Genomic DNA, 16,510 nt, shown 5'->3' with positions numbered 1-16,510 from the left:
TTTTTGTAGAAACAGGGTCTTTATATGTTGCCCAGGCTAGTATCAAGTTCCTGGCCTCAAGCCATCCTCCTGCTTCAGCCTCCCAAGTGGCCAGGACTACAGGTGAGCGCCACCACACCCAGCTTCCATTTGGTTTTATCAATGCTTACAGGATTCACCGAGGGCCTGTTTCTCTCATCATCTTTTCTTTTGGCTTAATCTTTTACTTTGTAAAGTATATGCTTTAGAAATTGTTTCAGTGAGAGGATCTGAATGGCTAAATCTAAACATACATTTATCTTACTTCTGAGTAATAGTTTAGCCCAATAATTAAAGCATTTAAGATATGTAAACTTCACATCTCTAGCTTCTGCAGTTTCTGTTTTTTGAGACAGAGTCTTACTGTTGCCTGGGCTAGAGTGAGTGCCAGGGCGTCAGCCTAGCTCACAGCAACCTCAGACTCCTGGGCTCAAGCAATCCTCCTGTCTCAGCCTCCCAAGTAGCTGGGACTACAGGCATTCGCAACCATGCCAGGCTAATTATATATATATATTTTTTTTAAGTTGGCCAATTAATTTCTTTCTATTTTTAGTAGAGGTGGGGTCTTACTCTTGCTCAGGCTAGTTTCGAATTCCTGACCTTGAGTGATGCGCCCACCTCGGCCTCCCAGAGTGCTAGGATTATAGGCGTGAGCCACCTCGCCCCGCCGATGTTTTGCAGTTTCACTCCTGAGTCAAAGCATGGAACTTTCATTGATCTGACGGGATTTGTTCAGGGTTCCAGATTCTGAGGATGAGTCAATTCTGGAAAATCTCGGTCATTACCTCTTCAAACATTGCCTACCTATTCCCAAAATTCCCTTTTAAAATGTGCACACTCTCATTCTGTTTGTCCTTTCCTATTTTCCACCTACTTTTTGATAATTCCTTCAGACATAATACCCTTTCAGTTCAGACTCACTCCTCGGCTGTATCTGACCTTGTGTGCCCTCCGGAAATGGCAAGGAGACACCACAGATGTGTTCCCTTTATGTCCGGACAGACACCAGGAGGGCCCCTGTGTACCCAGGGACTGTCTGGTCTCAACAGGTCAAGCCCCCAAAGTCACAGCCACCCACGGACAGGGGCTGGGCCTGTCTTGCTCAGCAGTGCCTAGCCACTACCAGACCCTCCAGACCAACACTGGCAGGGCCACTGATGCTCAAAAAACATACAAACAGTGTATCAGCTCCCGGCCCAAGGGTATTCACACTCCCATTTGGCCCCTGCTCCACAAGGAGCCCGTCCTTAGCTTGGGTCTGAGACCACGGCAGTGCCTGGCAGGCAGAGGGAAAAGGATTTCATAATCTGCTCTTGGCTGCCAGGCCTGGCCACTGCACCTGAGCAGGGCCCCGACTGCACACGTGATGAGATATAACCCTTACACAAGCATGTCTAGAGCTCACACAAATTAAGAAAACACATCTAGCTAAAAACAAGCTGGACTGCCTTTTCCAGTAGTATCCAGGCACCGGCAGCATTTTAAAAGCCCCCAAGTGATTATAATGCACTCAGGACTAAAAACCACTGGTTACATCACAAGTCTATCACACCCAGAATCTCCCAGGATAATCTTGTTAAAACTGCAGGCTTTCTGGTTGGTAGGTCTGGGCTGAGGCCTATGAGTCTGTATCTAATGAGTATTGAGCAGTATTATATCCATATCTAACTGACCCAGTAGTCTGACCACACCAACCCTGCTGCAGTCCCCCTCATGCAACGTGGAAGATCAAAACTTGGGCAGCTGGTACAGGTGGAGAGAACAGGACTGCAGCTGCCCACAGGGAGGCTGTTCTAATAGCTGGTGATCCTCCTGAAGCACAGCAGCCTGGACTCCCCAGCACACCTGCCGTCAAGCCGAAATTCACTGAGCACCTTTGGAGTGCAAAGGCAAAGCCCTCTACAGGGTTCCTCTGGGACACAGCACAGGCCTTTGCCAATGACATCATCCACCCCAGAATACTTCAGCTCAGACTGGTGTATTTCCTAATTCACCTCATTCCTTGAGTGCCTGATCCTTGAAGGCCTGTGCTAAGACATACAGCAATAGATAAAAACCTGTGCCCACAAAGACATTCTGACATGAAAGGAATCTTCATAAGAACCACAGGAGTCACGCTAGCCCCAATACACCCACCACAGACAAACTGTCACCTCCTCCATGAGACCTCTCCTAATTGCGCCCACCCATCTCACAATTCTGACTCCATCACCACGGGACACTTCAGATCTACTCCCCTCTAGGACTAAACCTAAGTTTTCCTCTCTAGGACTAAACCTAAGCTCCACGGGGGTGGGACTGCTCCTCGGGCTCACTACCCATCTCCATGCCGAGAACAGCACCTGATGAGCTGTGTGACAGATGACCGAGGAACTGAATGGCAGTGACATGTGCAGACACACAGGGATAAATGGCTGTTCTGGGCATGGAAAGGTGTCATGACCTCTAACGGGCCTTGTGCAGGTGGGTGGGATTTGGATCTGAAAAGGGCATTTATAGACAGAGGGACCGATTCAAACCCAGGCAGAAGTTCACACAGGTCAGTGGGCTGAGGGAGCACAAAGCAAACTCCACCTGGGAAGGCCTGTGACCCCATCTGTTTTGCAGACGGGAAGACAGGCCCAGAGGTGGCTTGCCCATGGCTGGGAAGTTCAACTCGATCCTGGCTTCACACGTGCAATGTAACATCACCTTTCAGGTGTACCTGTTTCCTATATACCTTGTGCCAGAATAGGCACGAGGAAAGTCTCCTCCCTACAACTGATGAAAAGTGAACTCACAGACCTTTACAAAAAATAACTTTTTCGGCCAGGCGCAGTGGCTCACGCCTGTAATCCTAGCACTCTGGGAGGCCGAGGTGGGCGGATTGCTCAAGGTCAGGAGTTTGAAACCAGCCTGAGCAAGAGTGAGAGCCCATCTCTACTATAAATAGAAAGAAATTCATTGGCCAACTAATATATATAGAAAAAATTAGCCCGGCATGGTGGCGCATGCCTGTACTCCCAGCTACTTCGGAGGCTGAGGCAGTAGGATTGCTTGAGCTCAGGGGTGTGAGGTTGTTGTGAGCTGGGCTGATGCCACAGCACTCACTCTAGCCTGGGCAACAAAGCGAGACTCTGTCTCAAATTAGCCGGGCATGGTGGCGCATGCCTGTAGTCCCAGCTACCGGGGAGGCTGAGGCTGGAGGCTTGCTTGAGCCCAGGAGTTTGAGGATGCTGTGAGCTAGGCTGACGCCAGGGCACTCACTCTACCCTGGGCAATAAAGCGAGACTCTGTCTCAAAAATAAAAAATAAATTAACTTTTTCTTTCTGAATTAAAATACAAATTTTATCAATCAGGGTACTGACCTAAGAGCACTGTTTGCCACTTTGGCAGTATTAAATTTTGAAATACTATACACCTGCAGCCCAACCCCGCCTGGCAGCAGCCAGGTATCAGTCCTGGGCCTATTAGGAACACTGCTGCGTATGACCATCTTGAGCCGCCCCAGCCCCACCCCAACTCCCAACGGTGAAAAAAATGGGAAAACTGTCTTCCCTGAAACTTAGAAACTGGACTGCACAGGAGGGTGAGCGAAGCTTTATCTGTATCTTACTTACAGCTGCTCTGCCTCCCCCATCTGCGGAAAAATTGTCTTTTGTAAAACCAGGTCCCTTGTGCAAAAAAGGTTTGGGACCACTGCTTTATGCTAAAAATTTGATTCCCTTTCAACTGATCAGGAAAAAAATCTGAGTTGGCAGAAGTTAGTCCACACACTACTCAGCTAATGGGAGGCATAAAATCTGATTCCAACTTCTACCTGCACCTGACAATGCAAGGCAAAGCATTCATTCATTTTAGTGTTGCACAAGTGTAAAGATCATATAATCTGGACTTACTAACTTTATTTATTTATTTTTTTTTTTAGAGACGGGGTCTCGCTCTTGCTCAGGCTGGTTTCGAACTCCTGACCTCGAGCAATCCGCCCGCCTCGGCCTCCCAGAGAGCTAGGATTACAGGCGTGAGCCACCGCGCCCGGCCAAGGACTTACTATAACTTTAGGTAACAATGATTTTATTTTTGAGACATAAGAGTCTTGCTCTGTTGCCCAGGCTAGAGTGCCATGGCATCAGCCTAGCTCACAGCAACCTCAAAGCCCTGGGCTCAAGCAATCCCCCTATCTTAGCCTCCCTGAGTAGCTGGGACTAGTTAAGTAGAGACAGGGTCTTGCTCTTGCTCAGGGTGGTCTCAAACTCCTGAGCTCAACGATCCTCCTGCCTCAGCCTCCCAGAGTGCTAGGATTACAAGTGAGCCACCAAGCCTGGCCAGTAACAATAATTTTAAAGATAGAAAAGGGTCTTACTACAGGAACTTCAAAATTGACTATTTATACAGTAAATGAAGAAGGAAACTAACAGTAAGTTAATGGCTATACAGCTGATATACAATACAATCAGTTAACAAATGGGGCCAAAAGAACATGTATTATGCATCATCTTCCATATGATATCAGCTTTTTATTTTTCTAAACATAAAGGCAGATTAATTCAAAGTAGCTCTATATCTATTAGCTTATGCTGTCTTCCGAAATTAATTTGAATGGATTAATCACTCATACAAGGCTAGTTTTCTACTGAAGTTTAAAAATCTACCAGATGATGCTCAGGTTTAGACAACTGTTGGAATTGCATAAAAAATATTTAGTCAATTATTTAGTCAGTATTAGTCAATATATTTAGTCAATTTAGTCAACTTAAAGACACTACTGGGTCTTTTATTTCAAAGTATTAACTACAGGTAAAATCTAAAAGGATATACATACTAAAAAAATATTTTCCAATTAATTTACAATATGTAGTAAATATAAATGAATTAACTCTCAACAGTACATACTTACATACAAATTAAACAAAAGCAGAATAAACAACTCTTAGGAGAGCCAACTTCAATCCCGATTTTATCACTTAACAAGAGCAAGATCTTAGGTCATTCCATTCAAGGATGACTAGAAAATTTATAATACTACCTTAGACTCCACCTAAGAAAACTCTTCAAGGATTTTGTCAGATAGAAGTTGGGGAAAATTCAATTTAAAAAAAAAAATTGTATTTTCTAGCCCTCATACACATTAAAACCCAGGTCCCTAGCGGTCAACCCAGACCATCATTCCTAATGATTTGGGTTAGAAGACCCTTTCCCTGAAAGATGACCCTTTATCTCTTACCCACAACACTCCACCCAGGCTACAGGATAACAAAACACAACCTTGTCTTCTATGTAGCACCAAGAGACTAATATCTAGGTATGCCAATAAAATTAAAGACAACCTAGGATTGTCTTTAACGTCGATTAAAGAGTATTTTGATTCATTAAAGAAAATAAAGTTAAAAATGATGTGCTTAGTCTACACAGGTTTAACTTATTTTCTAATAGTAACTTGGTAAATTTCAAACCGGCTTAGTAGTAGTAAACAGACTACTTTGTACTTGGTGTAAAAACCAAATAAATCAGGCTAGACCTGACAGTACGAACAATGCTATTCTTTGAGAACGTAAACTTTTAAATATGCTCTGAAGCAGGGAGGCTGCATCTTACAACTGCCTTGTGGCGTAAGTGAATGTTTAATCCTGCTGGGCCACATTCACTAGGGTCTCCACAATGTAAGGACAAGGTTGCCACTCTTAATGTTACAGTGAAGTTGTAGCCTGTGAAAACAGATAATTGTTTTTATCCTATAACACTCTTTCCTTCTAGGTGCTACTAAGGATGGATTTTGAGGTAGCTACACAGTTTTAAAGATGGTGTTAATGAATATTTTGGATAATTCAGACTGTATCTGGTTAATACACTTCAGCTGATTTTTTTTTTTTTGATGACAAAGAAAAATCAGCAAAATTAAGGGCACATCTCCAGTTCATTTAGAAGTCAGCATCCAAGGTAAAAGAATTCTCTGTTGGACTTGACATCACTCCCATTCTCTGATATTCGCCTACTCTCTTCTCAAAGAAGTTAGTCTTTCCTTCCAGTGAAATATTCTCCATAAAGTCAAATGGATTTTCTACTCTGAACACCTGAAAAGGTTCACATCAAGATATAAATACAGAACAACAATTTCAGAAGAAGCAGAAGAGTATAAACAATACTTTACCTTGCTAAAACCCAGTTCCAGCATAAGTCTGTCTGCCACAAATTCAATGTACTGCTTCATTAACATGCAATTCATCCCAATGAGCTTCACAGGCAAGGCTTCAGTGAGGAACTCCTAGAGAACAAAATACAGCTTTTAATACCACCAAAGCACAAAAGCATGTAGCAAGCACTAGAGTGGCCTGTACACATCACCCACCTACCTGCTCTATCCTAACAGCATTTATAATTATTTCTTTTACTCTCTGCTCCGACGGTTTATGTACCAGGTGTTTGAACATCAGGCAGGCAAAGTCACAGTGTAAACCCTAGAAGAAAAAGTTCAAGATCATGAAAGCCAGAAGACTTTGAAATGCTTATTCTTTTCTGCATTCTCCTTCTACAACTTGCTCAGCCTTACTGAAAGCACTGAAACTGACAAAGGGAAGATGACTTCAACTACTGATGCCACTGAAGCAGGCTCAGCCCCCACTCAAGGCCCTCAATGCTTCCACCTAGACAAGGTCAAGCCGGCTCTATTCCTCTGTGTGGTGGCAAGAGGAGCCAGAACTTTTGTTCAAAGTATTCTTTCTATATAGCTATGAGCTCCAATTTTGGCACTACCCCAGCAAGAAAGGCAAACCTGACAAGGCTAGTTAATTTTTAGACATTCAGGAAATCTGATGCAATTTTAAGTGAGTCAAGTCTTAGTGTCTGGAACTCTGATAAGATTCAAAGCCTATGTCCCCATACAGGAAGGAAGATCTTTCTTAAGATCTTCCTATAAGGTAAGATCAACTGTTTGATCTGCCCAGTGGGCTCAAAGTATGGTAGGGTTCATGCTCCCTGCCTTTCAAATGTGACTTAAACCTAGGCACTTTCACCTTCCTTTCCTCAGTTTAATCTAAGAGTATTCAAAGACATATACTGGACCAAAATGAACTCTCATTTCACTGAGATGCTTATCAATGAACTTTTACTTAGAGTAGGATCACATATAATACCAGGCAAGTATAATAAAACATCACTTTAAAAAGCCCCATGAAGAGGCCGGGCGCGGTGGCTCACGCCTGTAATCCTAGCTCTTGGGAGGCTGAGGCGGGCGGATTGCTCAAGGTCAGGAGTTCAAAACCAGCCTGAGCAAGAGCGAGACTCCGTCTCTACTATAAATAGAAAGAAATTAATTGGCCAACTGATATATATATAAAAAATTAGCTGGGCATGGTGGCGCATGCCTGTAGTCCCAGCTACCTGGGAGGCTGAGGCAGAAGGATCACTCGAGCCCAGGAGTTTGAGGTTGCTGTGAGCTAGGCTGACGCCACGGCACTCACTCTAGCCTGGGCAACAAAGCGAGACTCTGTCTCAAAAAAAAAAAAAAAAAAAAAGCCCCATGAAGTACTTATAGTTTTGTGCATTCCAGTCCGTAGGGCAAGATGTATATACTAATGCATGATATTGAGAATGCAAGTAAAATAACCTCAGCAAAGTATTTCCTTCTTTGCCGAGTATGCACATGTTTGAACTCACATATTAAATGTGGATATGATGCCATCTGGTATCTTGGGTCCCCTTCAATGAACAGAAGAGCATGCCTAGGAGTTGTACATGTTTGGGGAACAAGCTAGACTGTTATTTCATTTAGACTCACCTCATCTCTGCTAATAAGTTCATTGGAAAATGTGAGGCCGGGCATCAGTCCTCGTTTCTTGAGCCAGAATATTGATGCAAAAGAACCAGAAAAGAAGATGCCTTCCACTGCAGCAAAGGCTACAACACGTTCTCCTATTGAAGGGTAACAGGCAAAATGTTTCTAGTGAGTAACTGTTGGTATTTGCAGGAAGGGCCAACAACCCAATAACATTACTTAGAAAATGAAGATCAGGTTTAAGTAGGGTCAAAGGTCTCCTTACCATAGGTAGCCTCTTTGTCCCCAATCCAACGCAAGGCCCAATCTGCCTTCTTCTTGACACAAGGCATCGTTTCAATGGCATTGAAGAGATATTCCCTAGTAGGCATATATAGCATCAGCAATCACATCACAGCCAAGACCTCTGAGCACAAACTTCTAGATAAGACTGCTGAGACAGAAGGCCAGCACTTCGAGTATTTGCCCATTCTTTCCCCTAAAAGGACTCACACCGAAATCTTTTCCTCTTACTGGTTAGCTTCTCCCTCCAGTGTCCTTTTAGAAACCTCAACATTCATTTATGTTAATTAATACAAGTTTGGGTATTCTGTAGTCCACACTGAGCTCCAAAGTCTATGAACACTAAAACTTAGTCCATTACACCAGGGGCAACATTGCCTTAATTATTTCAGGTCCAGATCATAGTTCGGAACCCCTATCTTCTTTAAATTTCAAGAACCATAAAATCTTAACTGTTATGCTATTATCCCACTAAATAAACATCCCCAAAGACTATCACTGGGCACATTATTTGGGACCCAACTGCCACATCTATATAATTAAACCAATAAACTAAACCATCTAAGATTGCTTCCTACTAGAATTCTAGATACACAATTGACCCCAGATCAGGAAAGCAAATTGGTGGGTCCAACAGCTACCTTGGTCCTTACTACCTTCTTCTGCCTCCCTTCATCCTGTTGTCCATCTTGAGTCTACCTATTTCCTAGCCTATTCCCACCCAGATGACCTTGTGTTCTGAAGCAAAGGTCACCAGACACTCTGCTCTTTCCATCTTAATGTCTTCCTCTTTGAGTGACTTGGCCTGCCTGTCTCATGTTCTTGGGGCTTACCAACCCCTGACCTTTCTGATCCCACCCTTCCATCATACTCCCAATCTTGCCTCTATCTTTTCTTATTTTTGTCTACATGTTCAAATCTCTTCACCAGCAAAGAGTTTCCTCAGACCTTTCAACTTCCTGCTCATTTTCCCTCTTCACAGGCTTCCACGCAGTCTGCAATAGCCAGTTTGGGCTTCAGCTTTGCCACTTTCACCCATACAAGGCTCCTTCCCCTAAAGCTGACTTGGCAAGCTCCTTAAAGGACAAGTCCTCCTCTCTCACCAGTCCCACCCAGCCCCATTGTAGGTTCTCAACAGGTTTGTCACAGGAGTAAAAAGACCGCCAGCCCTAGGTTTTGCTTCATGTCATACCCAACACCGAGGGATTTTTTTCTTTTTGATTTTTCCTTTTTCAACACAAGATAGGAAGAAATGGGGATGTTTTCTCAAAAGGCACTAGACTGGTTGCTCGACTGTACACTCATAACATTAAGTGAATGACTAATAAAGTGAATTCAGGCTCCTTGCTAAGAGCAGACATGCCCATAGGTGGTAGAAACGTCTCTGACTGCTTAGTCATTCTGGAGTCATTTTTATCCCTATGTGAACCAAAAAACTTGAAATAAAGTTAACAGTTAATAAGTCCTCAACATCTTGCACACCACTTGAACACTCACCTTTCTTTGGAGTCTTTAATGTAAGTATCAATGAGGAGACTATACATTTCAGAATGTATGTTTTCCATGGCAATTTGGAAGCCATAGAAACAGCGAGCTTCTGTAATCTGAACTTCTTGGCTAAATCGCTCCACCTAGTGCCAAAATATCAAAGTTAAGCTTGAAGAAAATACAACTGTCAATGGAAACTGGTATCACCCCAGTCTCTTCTTTGTACCAGTGTAAGGTTTGTTTCTATATATATTTAATACAATTTTTCACAAGTCTGTGATAAAGGTTGACATTTTATATCATATATTCAATTTACAAATCAGGAAATAGATGATTCCTGTCTCACAAGGTTTCTCTGAGCACTTGATTATTGATTTATTCTTTCCTAATCCATAGCAAGCCATTCACAATAAAGCATATGCAACCAAATTATTAAAACAGCAAAGCCACAATAAGAGGACAAATGTGGCCTCAAGGAGTAAACCTATAACTACCACTTAACATTGTCTTTGAGCTTCTCCAGTCAAGAAAAATACCATAAGGAGAAATAAGTGCAAATTGTGTTGCAAAACAGGAATTGTCATGTAATATATACACACACACATTCAGTGTGGAAAAATTAAAAGACAAAAGCAATCTAGTTTCTACAGTAAATCTTCAAGTGAAAATAAGTTGTTTTTCGGAAACTCACCAAGTTTTCATTTACTATGCCATCACTAGCTGCAAAGAAAGCCAGAACATGCGATATGAAATATTTCTCATCAGGCTTCAGAGCTTCCCAGTGCTGAATGTCCTTGGAAAGATCCACCTGAGGTTAGAAGTTCACAATTTTAGCACAAAGGGGAGAGATTCAAGTGAAGTCTATCAGCACGACCTGATGAATATACGCTTCACAAAGAGTTCTCTTTGCCAATTAGAACATCTAACATCCTCAGTGGGCAACCCTCCCCAAAAGGAATGTAAGTACTCAAGTTATAATCGCGCCTACAGGGGTCTTCTATAATCCCGTTACCTCCTCCGCCGTCCAAAAGGAAGCCTCAGCTTTCTTATACATTTGCCAAATATCATGGTATTCGATAGGAAAGATGACAAAACGGTGGGGGTTTTCTCTCAGCAGTGGTTCATCCTCCAGGACGGGTACTTTAGTTTTCTGGTGAGGGAGAAAAATAACCAAAATTTAAGTACACCGCCGGGCGCGGTGGCTCACGCCTGTAATCCTAGCTCTCTGGGAGGCCGAGGCGGGCGGGTCGCTCAAGGTCAGGAGTTCAAAACCAGCCAGAGCAAGAGCAAGACCCCCGTCTCTACTTCAAATAGAAAGAAATTAGCTGGACAACTAAAAATATATATAGAAAAAATTAGCCTGTAGTCCCAGCTACTCGAGAGGCTAAGGCAGGAGGATGGTTTAAGCCCAGGAGTTTGAGGTTGCTGTGAGCTAGCCTGACGCCACTGCACTCTAGCCCAGAGAGTGAGACCCTGTCTCAAAAAAAAAATAAAAAACTTAAGTACAGGACGAACCACATATAATTGCCATTTTCCTCAGACAAGTAACTTCAATTGGCATTTCATGTGGCTCGATGCATAAATATTCACAGTCACATTGAATTCCATATGCAACATAAAAGGAATATACTGTATAACTACTGGGAAATGTCCATTTGCGCAGAGTGAGTCCTTTCGGGGCGGGGACACTTTGGCGGGAAAAGCGCCCGGCTCTGTGAGGAGACAATGCGGTTTTGGCGCCGAGACGCTCAGGGGGGTGCTCAGACTTCCTGTCCCGCCGCACGCCCGCCACTCACCGGCTCCTCGGGCTCCTGGAAGATCCTCCTCGCGGTCTTGCTGGCCAGGACGCGGGTCCCGTTCAGGCTCGGGGGCTGCGGGGAGACGCGCGTGAGGGGCTGCGGGGTGCCCTCGTCACCCGCCCGCGGCGCGCGCCCGCAGCCCAGCGCCCGGCCCCGCCGCAGCCCGGCCCCGCGCGCTCACCGTGTTCTCCTTGTCGGCCAGGCTGAGCCCCTTCAGCGGCGAGAGCCGCGGCTGCTTGTCCGCGACCGGGGCGACGGGGGCGAACGGGACGCGCACGGAGAGCATGGCGGCGGAGGCAGGCGCGGCGGCGGAGGCAGGCGCGGCGGCGAAGGACACTGCAGCAGCGGCGAGGGGCGCACGGGATGGGCCGAGGTCTCGCGTCCTTAAATGCCTGTGCCCTCCCACACACACGCCTCTCATTGGATGCCGACCCCTTCCGCCCGAGTAGCACGTCCGCAATTTGAAGACCAGCGCGGGAGAGTTCGCGCACGCCTTCCGGGGACCTCCAGGACCTCCTCGGACCCCTCCGACGGCTGGTTGGGTAGGGACGCCGCTTCCCGGCCCCCCGCGACCAAGGCTGCAGCCCCCGAGTGTCCCGGCCACCTTGGCACCCGTGGGCTCTAACGGTTAAGGATTTTGCGAGGGAGGCTCAGCTATTGGAGCCCGGAGAGCGGGAACCGCTCCCCAACCCTACAGCCCCACCCCCCCATCCCACAGCCCCACCCCGCCACCCCCACCCAACACTTCCCAACTGTCCGCGGCTGGGGACTTTGCAAATGAGGTTGGTGCAAATGACTGAAATGGTGCAAATGACTGAAAAATGCTCCTGGCTGCGGGGGGAGCGTTACTGTGACCATTTAGATTCGTATTCCTGGGGTGGCATTGCAAGGGCCCCTATATCTGACAGATTTGCGGGGTGGTCGGCGAGGACCGTGCAGCCCAATGGTTAGGGCTGCTGGCTACTGTGCCCCACGGCTCCGGTTGCTGTGACTTGGACAAGTGACCTGACCTCTTAAAGAGTCAGGGGCCTTGCTGGCAAAATGGGATTTGTGACCATGCCTACTCTGTGGGATTACTGGAAAAGTGAGGAGAGCGTTAAATGAGACGATTCATGTAAACTGTACAGTCCTTTGTAAACCTTCAAACCAACTAAATGATACAGGAGCACCCTTGGGGCAGTTTTCCACTGAAATCCTGTCTCCTGTCATTACCACTGTCCCCCATTGGCAGCCTTGTTTTAAAAATTGCAAACTCAGCAAAAAGCCCCTGAGAGAGTTCAGAGAATGCTTGAAGAACTAGGAATTCATTTACTACTTATTGGGCATCAAATAGCCTAAAGAGAAGTTTGAAAAGTCCATTGGGGCGAGGGTGGAGACAGGAACTTAGAGTTTTCATTTGATTTTGTGTGTGACTTTCTGATTCGCCAGGGATGTTAGCCCTGCACAGGGCAAAATGCCAGAAATAAGTGAAGAGAAAGAAACGTTAAGATCCAGGAAAGAAATGATAAACCTGGGAAAGTCCAGTGAGCGAGACACTGGACTTTTTACAAAGCCTTTTCTAGATATGCTTTAAAGAGGCTGGGGTAGGCAGGAGCCTCCCCACCTGGGTCTGTTTCTGCCATTTCTTAAAGAACTACAGCCTTGCGTTCAAAGCATTCTCATGTTACAAAGGTCAATGACCACCATGTCTCTTACACAAAGCAGCAACTAAAACTCTGGTGTAGCATCATTTATTTAAAGCAACTCGCAGACATTGCCATTTTCACCCTTTGCATACTTGAGCATCCATCCCTAGGAAATGGGTATTTTTGTTGATAGTCTATGGCTGAAAAAGCCATTATCTCACAAAATTATCCATAATTTCTTGGTATTCTTCTAATACCCAACTCACATCCCCATTTCCCTTAATCAGTATCCAAACTGGTCATTTTAGTTGTTCTCAGGCTGACTGTTAGCTCCAGTTACACTCACTGAAACTCTGAAGCAGCCAGAAATGACTCCATTTTTAGTTTGTTTCCTGACCGCTGAAACACACACACCCATTGTTGGAGAAAACTCGGGAAGACGAGCATGGATGCAGAGGCAGGAGGAAGCGCCATCCAGCCTCCCACGCCCAGCTGAGTCTCCCCGGCCGGGCGTCTGCGCGCTTGGGCAGGAGGCCAGGGCGGGCCAGCCACCGCGAGGGCCCGCGCAGGCCCGGGACCCACCTTCCCGGTCTACGGCAGGTTTCACATGGATACCTGCACAGCAGGTAGTGACCGGGAAGGTCCCGAAAGCACTTTCGCACGCCCCGCCCACTTCCGCTGCCCGCGCTGCGGCCGCCCCGCCCCGCCACGCGGGCCCCTCCGCCCCCGCCCCCGCCCTCTTCCGGGCAGGGAGCCGCGCGGGGGGCGCTTCCGGGAGCCGCGTGGCGGCCCCTGCGTGCCGGCCGCGGTGCGGGCTTGTCCGGTCAGCGAGGGCCGCGGCACCCCACACCCCACAGCCCCGGGGCGCCGGCATCGGGCGACGCACTTTGAATCCACACAGCGCGGGAGGCTGGCAATTTTAGGCGTGTTTTATAGGTGCGGGAGCTGTCCAAGGCCACACAGCTCCTTAAACCGCACAACTAGAGCGTTTCAGCCTCGACTTTTCATTAAGAATGGTTTCCACACACATTCTGCAGCGTCCCCTCACCCCGTAGGATTCAGCACTGTTTCGGTTTTGCCATACTGGCTTTGTCCCCTCGATGGGTGGGCGTCTTTTCGGTCTTTCAACTAGGAAAGCGCCTCCACTTTTTTCCCCACGACACTGACTTTGAAGTAAGGCCTAGTTTTCTGATAGTGTCCCACATTCTACATTGCCTGTTTCTTCAGAGTGTCATTTAACTGGGTTTTGCAACCCCTTTATTGACTGTAAACTGGAAGTGAGATCTAAAGCCTTTATTAGATTAGGTTAAAAGTTACTGGCAAGAAGGCGTTAGAGGTGATTATATAGCTAGGATTTGGATCCAGGTCTGGCTAATAACAAATCCTGGGGGTTCGCAGCCGCACAACTCTATACCGCCGCGGAGATAATATTTTTCTAGCTTATAGATTATTCTCTTGGGCTATTTTATGCTGCTTGTTTTGATTATAGGGGAGATCTTGGCTTCTGTGGTACCCAGCCTCCAAGATGGTGCCCACCGATTCTCTCCTTAGAGTAGTCACACCCGGCGCGGTCCCCTCCCACCCAGAATCGGGCCGCTCTGAGTGACTGATACAGTAATGTGGAATTGACCGTGTGAGAGGCGTGTGACTTCTGAGGCTAAGTCATGAAAGATACTGCAGCTGCCTTCTGGACCTCATGAAAGGCCTCTCTGTGGGAACCCAGCCACTATGTCATGAGACACACTAATAGTTTTGTGGAGAAGCCTGGTGGCCTCCTGCTAACAGCCAGCACCACCGAGAGACTTGCGAGGAAGCCACCCTGGAAGGGGATCCTCCTGCCCAGTCAAGCTGTGCAGTCACTGAGGCCGAGGCTGCCATCTCACTGCAACCTTCTGAGACACCCCAGCCCAGCCACTCCAGAATTCCGGACTCTCAGAAACTGTTTTAATATGGACAACGAATTACATTCTTAATTATTACTGTACTCAGACATAGACCAAGCCATCAGCCAGCTGGGCCACATCCCTGCTTGGCTCCAGCCCACTTAAGCTTTTTTTTTGTTTGTTTATTTTTTTGGTGTAATCATAGCTTACTGCAACCTCCAACTCCTGAGCTCAAGGGATCTTTCTGCTGCTCCTGCCTCAGGCTCCATGCGTATATGTGTATAAATCATAAAATAATACATTTTAAAACATAAGAAAAAATCAGCAAAATAAAATACTTTTAAAAGTTAAAATGGCCGGGCGCTGTGGCTCACGCCTGTAATCCTAGCACTCTGGGAGGCCGAGGCGGGCGGATTGCTCAAGGTCAGGAGTTCAAAACCAGCCTGAGCAAGAGCGAGACCCCGTCTCTACTATAAATAGAAAGAAATTAATTGGCCAACTGATATATATATAAAAAAAATTAGCCGGGCATGGTGGCGCATGCCTGTAGTCCCAGCTACTCGGGAGGCTGAGGCAGAAGGATCGCTTGAGCCCAGGAGTTTGAGGTTGCTGTGAGCTAGGCTGACGCCATGGCACTCACTCTAGCCTGGGCAACAAAGTGAGACTCTGTCTCAAAAAAAAAAAAAAAAAAAAAGTTAAAATGAATGAAGTAAATAATGAAATAAGATAATAAACACATCAGGCTACAGCTAAGGCACAAAATAATAGAGTAAAACTAAACAAAGTATAATCTAAGAAAGATTAGTAAAATGGTTGAAATAAAAATAGAAATACCCAGCCTGAACAAGAGGGAAACCCGTCTATACTATAAATAGAAAGAAAATTAGGCCTGGCAGTGGTTGCTCACACCTGTAATCCTAGCACTATAGGAGGCTGAGGCGGGAGGATCGCTCAAGGTCAGGAGTTCTAAGCAAACCTGAGCAAGAGTGAGACCCTGTCTCTACTAAAAATAAAAATAAATTAGTTGGACAACTAAAAATATATAGAAAAAACTAGCCTGGCATAGTGGCGCATGCCTGTAGTCCCAGCTACTTGAGAGGCCGAGGCAGGAGGATTGCTTGAGCCCAGTAGTTTGAGGTTGCTGTGAGCTAGGCTGACGCCATGGCACTCTAGTCCGGGCAACAGAGTGAGACTCTGTCTCAATAAATAAATAAATAAGGGCGGGGCGCGGGTGGGAAAAAATAAATAAATAAATAAATAAATATAGAAATAAAATTCTAAGCAATGTAAAAATTATTTTAAAATAAAGGATGAAATATTAGAGTAAGCTATAATACAAAAAAAAGTTTTAAAAATTAGAAATTAAGGGTAATAGTTATTCAAGCTCACATTCCTTATCTAGAGACAAGAGTTCCAGAAGACATCAGCATATTTTTTTCTTACAAGATTCATTTTGCTAGTCAAGAGGAAACCAATTTTTTTCTTCTATAGTTCACAGCAACCTCAAACTCCAGGACTCAAGCCATCCTCCTGCCTTAGTCTCCTGAGTAGCTGGGACATGTGCCAAGTAGGCCAAGAGGCAGGGCTACCTTTTCTATTTTTTAGTAGAGATGGGGGTCTGTTACTTTGTTTTCGTTGAGACAGAGTCACTCTGTCGCCCTGGG

The 16,510-nt window shown here is 45.9% G+C and overlaps 1 protein-coding gene across 1 annotated transcript; it reads right to left on the bottom strand.

Moving 5' to 3' along the window:
• Positions 1 to 4,741: 4,741 nt before the first annotated feature.
• On the bottom strand, positions 4,742 to 11,726 carry RRM2 (ribonucleotide reductase regulatory subunit M2). The gene is made up of 10 exons (XM_076000544.1): positions 11,520 to 11,726; positions 11,336 to 11,410; positions 10,552 to 10,689; positions 10,231 to 10,347; positions 9,549 to 9,682; positions 8,035 to 8,129; positions 7,773 to 7,906; positions 6,349 to 6,453; positions 6,147 to 6,260; positions 4,742 to 6,069 (listed from the first exon to the last, which is right to left on the bottom strand). The coding sequence occupies exons 1-10, from the start codon at positions 11,622 to 11,624 to the stop codon at positions 5,917 to 5,919; spliced, it is 1,170 nt and encodes a 389-aa protein (XP_075856659.1). The 5' UTR covers positions 11,625 to 11,726; the 3' UTR covers positions 4,742 to 5,916.
• Positions 11,727 to 16,510: the final 4,784 nt, after the last annotated feature.

Source organism: Microcebus murinus, chromosome 3 (genome assembly GCF_040939455.1).
Source record: "Microcebus murinus isolate Inina chromosome 3, M.murinus_Inina_mat1.0, whole genome shotgun sequence".
Taxonomy (NCBI): Eukaryota; Metazoa; Chordata; class Mammalia; order Primates; family Cheirogaleidae; genus Microcebus; species Microcebus murinus.
The sequence above is the reverse complement of the archived record's forward strand: the minus strand, read 5'-3'. Positions and strand labels throughout refer to the sequence as shown.